At 62.4% G+C, this 11,014-nt stretch overlaps 1 protein-coding gene across 1 annotated transcript; it reads right to left on the bottom strand.

The window, feature by feature from the left end:
• Positions 1-2,543: 2,543 nt before the first annotated feature.
• On the bottom strand, positions 2,544-11,014 carry LOC141726330 (blue-sensitive opsin). The gene is made up of 5 exons (XM_074531117.1): positions 10,190-11,014; positions 7,566-7,734; positions 6,052-6,217; positions 4,197-4,436; positions 2,544-2,700 (listed from the first exon to the last, which is right to left on the bottom strand). Exons 1-5 carry the CDS (start codon positions 10,572-10,574, stop codon positions 2,572-2,574), a joined length of 1,089 nt encoding a protein of 362 aa, XP_074387218.1. The 5' UTR covers positions 10,575-11,014; the 3' UTR covers positions 2,544-2,571.

The raw sequence follows: 11,014 nt of genomic DNA, 5'->3' as shown, positions 1-11,014 counted from the left end.
GTGGGGCCACCACTGGGTGCTGTGGGTCACTGTGGGGCCACCAAGGGCCACCACTGGGTGCTGTGGGGCTGCTGTGGGTCACTGTGGGGCCACCAAGGGTCACCAGTGGGAGCTGTGGGGCTGCTGTGGGTCACTGTGGGGCCACCAAGGGTCACCAGTGGGTGCTATGGGGCTGCTGTGGGTCACTGTGGGGCCACCAAGAGTCACCAGTGGGAGCTGTGGGGCTGCTGTGGGTCACTGTGGGGCCACCACAAGTCGTTGTGGGGCCACCAGGGAGCTCCATGAGTGCCGTGGGTGTCCCCGTGGGTGTCCCCTGTGGGCTGTCCCCTATGGGATGGCACCTAAAGGGTGTCCCCATGGCTGTCCCATGGGTGTCACCTATGGGGTGCCCCATATGGGGTGTCCTGTGGGTGTCACCTATAGGGTGTCCTGTGGGTGTCCCTCTGTGTCCCCTATAGGGTGTCTGTCCCCTGTGGGGTGTCCCGTGGATGTCCCATATGTGGTGTCCCCTATGGGTATCCCCATGGCTGTCCCATGGGTGTCACCTATGGGGTGTTTCCTATGGGGTGTCCCCATGGCTGTCCCATGGGTGTCTTCTATGGGGTGTCCCCTGCATGTCCCCTATGGGATGTCCCCTATAGGGTGTCCCCAATGGGGTGTCCCCTATGGGGTGTCCCCATGGGTGTCCCCTATGGGGTGTCCCATGGGTGTCCCCCTATGGGATGTCCCCTATAGGGTGTCCCCTCTGGGGTGTCCCCATGGGTGTCCCCTATGTGGTGTCCCATAGGTGTCACCTATGTGGTGTCCCCATGGGTGTCCCCATGGGTGTCCCCATGGATGTCCCCATGGGTGTCCCCTATGGGGTGTCCCCTCTGGGGTGTCCCCATGGGTGTCCCCTATGGAGTGTCCCCTGTGGGGTATCCCATAGGTGTCCCCTATGGGGTGTCCCCATGGGTATCCCCATGGATGTCCCCATGGGTGTCCCCTATGGGGTGTCCCCATGGGTGTCCCCTATGGGGTGTCCCCCCCGTGTCCCCCCGGGCCGTGCGGCCGGAATTCCGCTAGTTCTGAACTTTTTCCTGCACAAAAAGCTCACTACTGGCAGAACTCGGCCGCGCGCCCCACTGCGGGGCACTTGGGGGGCACTTGGGGGGCACCGGGGGGGCACCGGGGGGGCATTGTGGGGGCAACACGGGGACATTTGGGGGCACTTGTGGGGCGCTTGTGGGGCTGGGGGCAACATGGGGGCAGTTGGGGGTGCTGCAAAGACACTTGTGGGGCATTTGTGGGGCTGGGGGCACTGTGGGTGCACTTGGGGCTATGGGGTTACTGCGAGGACACTTGTGGGCACTTGTGGGGCACTTGTGGGGCTGGGGGCATTGTGGGGGCACTGTGAAGACACTTGTGGGGCAGTTGTAGGGCATTAGGGTGGTACCTGTGGGTCTGGGGGCACTTGTGGGGCAAAGCAGAGGCAGCGGCTGCGTCTCCAGTGTTTAATGCAGGGGTGGGGGGGTTTATGTACAATGGAGCCGTGGGGCTGCCCCATAGCGGGGGGGGGCAGAGCTGCCGTGGGGCTGAGAGCGGTGTGGGGCGTGTGGGGCAGAGCTGCCGTGGGGCAGAACCACCATAGGGTAGAGCCTGATGTGGGGCAGAGCCCGGTGTGGGGCAGAGCCGCCATGGGGCAGAGCCCGATGTGGGGCTGAGCTGTGGGGCTGAGCCTCCATAGAGCAAAGCTGTGGGGCAGCACCACTGCGGGGCAGAGGCTGATATGGGGCAGAATCCTCCATGGAGCAGAGGCCTCCATGGGGCAGAGCCCAGTGTGGGGCAGAGCCCGATATGGGGCAGAGCTTGATATAGGACTAAGCCCCATGTGGGGCCGAGCCCAATGTGGGGCAGAGCCCGATATGGGGCAGAGCCCGATATGGGGCAGAACTGTGAGACTGAGCCCGATATAGGGCCGAGCCCGATATAGGGCCGAGCCCAGTGTGGGGCAGAGCCCGGTGTGGGGCAGAGCTCAGTATAGGTCTGAGCCCGATATGGGGCAGAGCTCTATGTGGGGCACAGCCTGATATAGGGCACAGCCTGATATGGGGCAGAGCTCGATATAGGGCAGAGCCCGATATGAGGCAGAGCCCAGTGTGGGCCAGAGCCCTCTATAGGGCCGAGCCCGATATGGGGCAGAGCCTGATATGGGGCAGAGCTCTATGTGGGGCACAGCCTCATATAGGGCAGAGCCCGATATGGGGCAGAGCCCAGTGTGGGGCAGAGCCCAATATGGGGCCGAGCCCAGTGTGAGGCAGCCCTGGCTGGGTCCCACCCTGCTGTGGGGCAGAGCTCGATATAGGGCTGAGCCCAGTGTGGGGCAGAGCTCAATATAGGGCAGAGCCCGGTGTGCGGCAGCCCTGGCTGGGTCAGGCCCCACCGTGGGGCAGAGCCGTGGGGCAGCCCCACCGTGGGTCAGCCCCGCCATGGGGCAGCCGTGGGGCAGAGCCATGGGTCAGCCCCGCCGTGGGGCAGAGCTGTGGGTCAGCCCCGCCGTGGGGCAGCCGTGGGGCAGCCGTGGGGCAGCCCCTACGCCGGGGACACCTGGCTGGAGGACACCGAGGACACCTGCGTGGCCTGCGAGGAGCCCGACACGTCGTCATCGTCCCCGAAGGGGCTCCGGCCGCAGAACACGAGCTTGAGCATGCACGAGCGGAACTGCGGGGGGCGGGCGGGGGCGTCAGGGGGACCCCAGACCCACGGAGGGACCCCAGACCCACAGAGAGAGCCCCACCCCCCCTACGGCCCCCTTGTACCCATTGTGCCCGTTGTCCCACTGCCCCATTGTCCCACTGCCCCATTGTCCCCACTGTCCCTGCTGTTCCCATCGTCACCATTGTCCCCATTGTCCCACCATCCCCATTGTCCCCACCTGCTTGTTCATGAAGACGCAGATGCCACCGTCCCCATGTCCCCACCACCCTCACTGTTCCCATGTCCCCATTGTCCCCATCACCCCACCACCCCCATTGTCCCCACCATCCCCATGTCCCCATTGTCCCCATTAACCCCATTGTCCCCACTGTCCCCATGTCCCCATTGTCCCCATTGTCCCCATCACCCCACCACCCCCATTGTCCCCACTGTCCCCACGTCCCCATGTCCCCACCTGCTTGTTCATGAAGATGTAGATGCCACCATCGCCCCCACTGTCCCATTGTCCCCATGTCCCCATTACCCCCACTGCCCCATTGTCCCCACCATCCCCCATTGTCCCCATTGTCCCCACTGTCCCCACGTCCCTGTGTCCCCACCTGCTTGTTCATGAAGACGTAGATGCCACCGTCCCCATGTCCCCACCACCCTCACTGTTCCCATGTCCCCATTGTCCCCATCACCCCACCACCCCCATTGTCCCCACTGTCCCCACATCCTCGTGTCCCCACCTGCTCGTTCATGAAGACATGGATGCCACCATCACCTCCACTGTCCCATTGTCCCCCTTGTCCCCACCATCCCCAATGTCCCCACTGTCCCCATTGTCCCATAGTCCCCGTGTCCCCACCTGCTTGTTCATGAAGACGTAGATGCCACCATCGCCCCCACTGTCCCATTGTCCCCATGTCCCCATTACCCCCACTGCCCCATTGTCCCCACCATCCCCCATTGTCCCCATTGTCCCCACTGTCCCCACGTCCCTGTGTCCCCACCTGCTCGTTCATGAAGACGTAAATGCCACCATCGCCCCCACTGTCCCATTGTCCCCATGTCCCCATTGTCCCCATTACCCCCATTGTCCCCATGTCCCCACTGTCCCCAGCACGCACATCATCATCATTATCCCACTATCCCCCATGGTCCCCATTGTCCCACCGTCCCCATGTCCCCACCTGCTCGTTCATGAAGACGTAGATGCCACCATCACCCCCACTGTCCCATTGTCCCGTTGTCCCCATTGTCCCCCTTGTCCCCACCATCCCCAATGCCCCCACTGTCCCCATTACCCCCATTGTCCCCACTGTCCCCATGTCCCCACTGTCCCCATGGTCCCACCGTCCCCATGTTCCCACCTGCTTGTTCATGAAGACGTAGATGCCACCATCACCTCCACTGTCCCATTGTCCCCATGTCCCCATTGTCCCCATTACCCCCATTGTCCCCACCATCCCCAAGTCCCCACTGTCCCCATTGTCCCCATGTCCCCATGTCCCCACCTGCTTGTTCATGAAGACGTAGATGACGGGGTTGTAGACGGTGGAGGCCTTGGAGAAGACGGAGGGGATGGAGGCCAGCCCCACGTCGAAGGGGTGTCCCCGGTGCGTCACCACCCAGAGCGCGAAGGAGCAGTAGGGCAGCCAGCACACCAGGAAGCCCAGCACCATCACCACCACCATCTTGGTCACCTCGCGCTCCGCCTTCTGCGTCGTGGCCGACTGCTCCTGCTGCTTGGCCACCTGTGGGGGGGGTCAGTGTGGGGAGATATGGGTCAGGTGTGGGTCAGATGTGGGGTCGGATATGGGGTCAGTGTGGGCAGATATGGGTCAGATGTGGGGTCGGATATGGGGTCAGTGTGGGCAGATATGGTTCAGACGTGGGGTTACTGTAGGGAGATATGAGGTCAGATGTGGGGTCAGATATGGGGTCAGTGTGGGAAGATATGGGGTCAGATATGGGGTTAGATGTGGGTCAGATATGGGGAGATACAGGGTCAGATATGGGTCAGATAGGGGATTAGATATGGGGAGATACAGGGTCAGATATGGGTCAGATATAGGGGACAGTGTGAGAAGATATGGGGCTAGATATGGGGTCAGTGTGGGGAGATATGGGGGAGATACAGGGTCAGATCTGGGGTCAATGTGGGGAGATATGGGTCAGATATGGGATTAGATGTGGGTCAGATATGGGGAGATACAGGGTCAGATGTGGGTCAGATGTGGGGTTACTGTAGGGAGATATGAGGTCAGATGTGGGGTCAGTGTGGGGAGATATGGGTCAGATAGGGGGTTAGATATGGGGAGATACAGGGTCAGATATGGGTCAGATATAGGGGACAGTGTGGGGAGATATGGGTCAGATACGGGGTCAGATGTGGGTCAGATACGGGGAGATACAGGGTCAGATCTGGGGTCTGTGTGGGGAGATATGGGTCAGATGTGGGGTTACTGTAGGGAGATATGAGGTCAGATGTGGGGTCGGATATGGGGTCAATGTGGGGAGATATGGGTCAGATAGGGGGTTAGATATGGGGTTAGATATGGGGAGATACAGGGTCAGATATGGGTCAGATATGGGTCAGATATAGGGGACAGTGTGGGAAGATATGGGGCCAGATATGGGGTCAGATGTGGGTCAGATATGGGGTCAGACATGGGTCAGATATGGGGAGATACAGGGCCAGATCTGGGGTCAATGTGGGGAGATATGGGGAGATATGGGTCAAATATGGGGTTAGATGTGGGTCAGATATGGAGAGATACAGGGTCAGATATGGGGTCATTGTGGGGAGATATGGGGTCAGATATAGGGGACAGGATGGGGTCAGATATGGGTTCAGTGTGGCGTTAGATATGACGTCAGATATGGGTCAGATCTGGGGTCAGATATGAGGTCAGGTGTGGGAGATACGGGGTCAGATATGGGGTCAGACTGGGGTCAGACTGGGGTCAGACTGGGGGACTCAACCACGCCAGTGACCCACGGGGGTCTCACACACTTGGGGGGGGGAGGTTCTCAGACCCCCAGCACTGACCCCCCCCCCTGCTTTGGGGTCCCCCCCAGGGACCACCCACCCCACGGCACCCCAATTCCCCTGTGCCCCCAATAAACCGTGTACCCCAATAAACCGTGTGCCCCTCGAGACCCCCAAGACCTCCTAGGACCCCCGGGAACCCCCCAAAATTCCCTTACCAGGCAACCAGGGCAGGTGCCACCCACCCATAGGAGGCGATCACGAGCAGCAACCTGCGCTCCCCTGACCCCCAGGATCCCCAGGACTCCCCAAAAACCCCTCCGGGACCCCCCAAGACCCCCCAAAAACCCCTCCGGAACCCCCCAAGACCCCCTCACCGCGCGCAGGGTGAGCAGCAGCCGCCCGTAGGAGAAGACGATGACGCTCAGGGGGAAGCCGAAGCAGAAGCAGAAGAGGAAAATCACGTAGGACTCGTTGTTCCATTTGTTGTCCGTCGTGTACCAGTCCGGGCCGCAGGAGCACTGCAGCCCCTCGGGGATGTACCTGGGGAGGGGGGAAACCGGGGGGGGTCACCCCCAGACCGCCCCCGGGACCCCCGAACTCAGCCCGGGATTCCTGAACCGCTCCCGGGACCCCCGAACCGCCCCCGAGATTCCCGGTCCAAGAAATCCCCGAAAATCTCTGGGACTCCCGAGCTCAGGAGCTGCTCAGACCCTCGGGGATGGAGCTGGGGAGGGAGCAAGGGGGGTGGGCACTGCCCATGGGACCCCCAAACTCAGCCCGGGACCCGCGGACCGACCCCGGGGCCCTCGAACCGCCCCTGAGACCCCCGACCCGCCTCCGAGATTCCTGAACCGCCCCCGAGATTCCCGGTCCAACAAATCCCTGAAAATCCCCGGGACCCCCGAGCCCTGGAGCTGCTCAGACCCTCGGGATTGGAGCTGGGGAGGGGGGAACCGAGGGTGGGCACTGCCCATGGGACCCCCGAACGCAGTCCGGGACCCCCGAGCCGCCCCCGGGACCCCCGAACCGCCCCAGAGATTCCCGGTCCAACAAATCCCCGAAAATCTCCGGGACCCCCGAGCTCAGGAGCTGCTCAGACCCTCGGGGATGGAGCTGGGGAGGGGGCAAGAGGGGTGGGCACTGCCCATGGGACCCCCAAACTCAGCCCGGGACCCCCAAACCGCCCCTGGGATCAGCAAAGTCCCCGGGATCCCCCCAAAATCCCTGGGAGCCCCGGGATCCTCCGGGATCCCAAAATCCCCGAGCACTCCGGGCACTCTCAACGCCCGGGAATGGGTCTGGGGGCGCGGCTGAGGAGGGGTCGCACGGTTGAAGGACCTTCGGACCCCCCCCGGGACCCCCGGACTGGCCCCAGGACCCCCGGATCTCCCCCAGGACCCCCGATCCGCCCCCAGACCCTTAAAACCCCTCGGGACCCCCAAATTCCTCCAGGATCCTCAACCCCCCCAAAACCCCTGACCCCATCCAAGACCCCCCAAGCTCCCTTGAAGACTCAAACCCCTCCAGGACCCCCAAAACCCCCAAACCCCTGACCCCAGGGACCCCCTGATCTCATCCAGGACCCCTGACCCTCCTGGGACCCCCCTGAACCCAACTGGGACCCCCCAACCTTCCCCAGATCCCCAACTCCAGGGACCCCCTGCTCCCATTGGAACCCCAAACCTTGGGGACCACAAAACACCCCCAAGACCCCCAGACCCTCCTGGGACCCCCAAACACTCCCGAGACCCCCAGACCCTCCAGAGCCCCCCCTCAACCCAACTGGGACCCCCCAACCTTCCCCAGATCCTCAATTCCGGGTACCCCCAGATCCCATTGGAGCCCCCAAACTCTGGGGACCCCCCAGATTCCCCCCGGACCCCCAGACCTGCTCCAGCCGAAGAGGGGGGGCACGGAGGCGATGAGGCCGAAGATCCAGGTGACGGCACAGCCCAGCACGGCGTGGCTGCCCCGGAAGGTGAAGTTGCCCAGGGGCTTGCAGATGACCAGGAACCGCTCAAAGGCTACCACGGCCAGGGACCACAGGGACACCATCCCTGGGGACAGGGGACACGGGTGACACCCCTGTCACCATGGCCACCACGGCCAGGGACCACAGGGACACCATCCCTGGGGACAGGGGACACGGGTGACACCCCTGTCACCATGGCCACCACGGCCACCACGGCCACCACGGCCAGCGACCACAGGGACACCATCCCTGGGCACAGGGGACACGGGTGACACCCCTGTCATCATGGCCACCATGGCCAGCGACCACAGGGACACCACCCTGTGCCAATGCCATGGTGTCCCCATGTCCCCATTGTCCCCCATCCCTGGTGTCCCCATGCCCCCATGTCCTTGTGTCCCCCTGTCCCTCTGCCCGATGTCCCTGGCGCTCCTCAGGGCCGATGTCCTCAGTGACCCCAGTGACCTTCTGCCCCACAGCCCACATGTCCAGTGTCCCCATGCCCAATGCCACCAAAGTGCCCCAAACTCAATGTCCCCAGACATGATGACCTTCTACCCCATGTCCCACACCCCAGTGTCCCCATGCCCAGTGCCACCAGACCCAATGTCCCCAGACCATGGTGACCTTATGCCCCACACCGTCACATCCAACACCCCCAGACCCAATACCCCCAGACCATGGTGACCTTGTGTCCCATGTTCTATGCACCCAATGCCCTCCGACCCAAAACCCCCAGACCCAAAACCTCCAGACCATGGTGACCTTGTGTCCCATGTTCTATGCACCCAATGCCCTCCGACCCAAAACCCCCAGACCCAAAATCTCCAGACCATGGTGACCTTGTGTCCCATGTTCTACACACCCAATGCCCCCAGACGCAAAACCCCCAGACCCAGCGTCCCCATGTCGAACACCCCCAGACCCAACAACCCCAGAGCAAAGTGACCTTCTACCCCACTCCCTCATGTCCAACATCCCAAACCCAATGTCCCCAAATCAAACGCCCCCAGACCATGGTGACCTTGTAGCCCACGTCTCACACCCCCAATGCCCCAAATCCAATGCCCCCAGACCCAACGTCTCCAAAACCAACATCCCCAGACCATGATGACCTTGTAGCCCATGTCCCACACCCCCAATGCCCCCAGACCCAACGTCCCCTGACTATGGTGACCTCGAAGCCCATGTCCCACTCCCAGACCAGGGTGACCTTGTAGCCCATACCCTCAACGCCCCCAAACCCAACACCCCCAAACCATGGTGACCTTTTACCCTCATGTCCAGCACCCCCAGACCCAACGCCCCCCAGACCCAGCACCCCCAGGCCATGGTGACCTTGTGCCCCATGTTCTACACACCCAATGCCCCCAGACCCAAAACTCCCAGAGCCAACGTCTCCAAAACCAACACCCCCGGACCTCATAACCCACATCCCACACCCCCAATGCCCCCAGACTCAACATCTCCAGACCCAACGTCCCCAGACCCAACGTCCCCATGTCCAACCCAACACCGCCAGACCATGGTGACCTCGTAACCCACACCCCACACCCCCAACGCCCCCAGACCCAACAACCTCAGGTCATGGTGACCTTCTACTGGACACCCTCATCTCCAATACCCAAAACCCAACGCCCCCAAACCCAACACCCCCAAACTCAACAACCCCAGACCATGGTGATCTCATGGCCCACATCCCACACTTCCCAGTGCCCCCAGACCCAACATCCCCAGACCATGGTGACCTCGTAGCCCATGTCCCCCAGACCCCCAATGCCCTCACACCCAATGCCCCCAGACCCAACGTCCCCAAACCAAACATCCCCAGACCACAGTGACCTTGTAGCCCATGTCCCCCAGACCCAAAACCCCCAGACCCAACACCCCTGACCATAATGACCTCATAAACCACACCCCACACCCCCAAAGCCCCCAGACCCCAAACCCCCAGACCATGGTGACCTTGTGCCTCATGTTCTACACACCCAGTGCCCCCAGACCCAACATCCCCAGACCATGGTGACCTTGTGCCTCATGTTCTACACACCCAGTGCCCCCAGACCCCAAACCCCCAGACCATGGTGACCTTGTAGCCCATGCCCCACACCCCCAATGCCCCCAGACCCAACGTCCCCAAACCCAATACCCCCAGACCACGGTGACCTTGTAGCCCATGTCCCCCAGACCCAACCCCCTCTGACCATGATGACCTCATAACCCACATCCCACACCCCCAAAGCCCCCAGGCCCAAAACCCCCAGACCCAACACCCTCCGACCATGATGACCTTATAACCCACACCCCACACACCCAACACCCCCAGACCCAAAACCCCCAGACCATGGTGACCTTGTGCCTCATGTTCTACACACCCAGTGCCCGCAGACCCAACATCCCCAGACCATGGTGGCCTCGTAACCCACATCCCACAGCCCCAACGCCCCCAGACCCAACACCCTCCGACCATAATGACCTCAAAACCCACATCCCCAAAGCCCCTAACCCCTCCACTCCCCACATTCCCCCTCATCCCTCACCGCCCAGCGTGGCCGCGAACCCCTCGATCTTGCAGGCCAGCGGCCCCAGGGCGAAGTACATCTGCGAGAAGCTGTAGAAGGCCGTGGTGGAGCCCACGCACACCACCAGCAGGTTGGCCACCGCCAGGTTGACCAGGATGTAGTTGAGGTGCGACCTCAGCTTCTTGTACTTGGCCGTGCACACCACGGTCAGCGCGTTGATGGGGACGCCCAGCACCACCAGCAGGAACATGAAGGCCGCCATGGCCTTGAAGATGCCGGGGCTGCCCAGGTGGGTTTGGGGTACCAGGAAGGGGCTCAGCGCCGTCACGTTTGGGGTGTCCAGGGTCATGGGGATGTAGAAATCCTCGGGGAGCTCGTCCCGCATCTCCCGCGACTTCTGCATGGCGGCGGTGATGGACGGGCGGACGGACGGACGGGCGGACGGGTGGACGGGGGGCGACGAGGAGCATCTTTTATAGGGCGGGGGACGGATGGGACCCCCCCCCAATAATCGGGGCTCAGGAGGTAAAGCGCGGCTGAGCCCGGCTCATCCCGGAGCCGGCGCTGGCCAAGCCGGGCTTAGGCGCCGGGCAAGCAGCTTTCGGGGGGTCTTAATCGCCCCCGAGCCCTGATTAGCGGGGTTGGGGTGGGGGATCAGGGGGTATCAGAGCCCCCCCCTCATCCTAAAAGGGCTTAATTGGGTGCTGGTGTAATTGGGGGGGGGTGGTCCTGAAATACCCCCGGGTGCTGCGGGGGGTTGGGGGTTTTGGGGGTGTTGAGGTGGAAAATTGGGGACTGGGAGGTGTCTGGGATCCCAAACTGGGCCCTAAAAGCTTTGTGAAA

Source organism: Zonotrichia albicollis, chromosome 34 (assembly GCF_047830755.1).
Source record: "Zonotrichia albicollis isolate bZonAlb1 chromosome 34, bZonAlb1.hap1, whole genome shotgun sequence".
In the NCBI taxonomy this organism is placed as follows: Eukaryota; Metazoa; Chordata; class Aves; order Passeriformes; family Passerellidae; genus Zonotrichia; species Zonotrichia albicollis.
Note: the sequence above shows the minus strand (reverse complement) of the source record. Positions and strands in the feature narration are given on the sequence as shown.

Excerpts from the sequence above, each read along its gene's own strand:
- LOC141726330 (XM_074531117.1), bottom strand. The coding sequence starts at position 10,574 with ATGCAGAAGTCGCGGGAGATGCGGGACGAGCTCCCCGAGGATTTCTAC. Across the intron at positions 7,735-10,189 it reads GTTCGCGGCCACGCTGGGCG|GGATGGTGTCCCTGTGGTCC; the intron begins GTGAGGGATGAG and ends CCCTGTCCCCAG. Across the intron at positions 2,701-4,196 it reads ACGTCTTCATGAACAAGCAG|TTCCGCTCGTGCATGCTCAA; the intron begins GTGGGGACATGG and ends CGCCCCCCGCAG.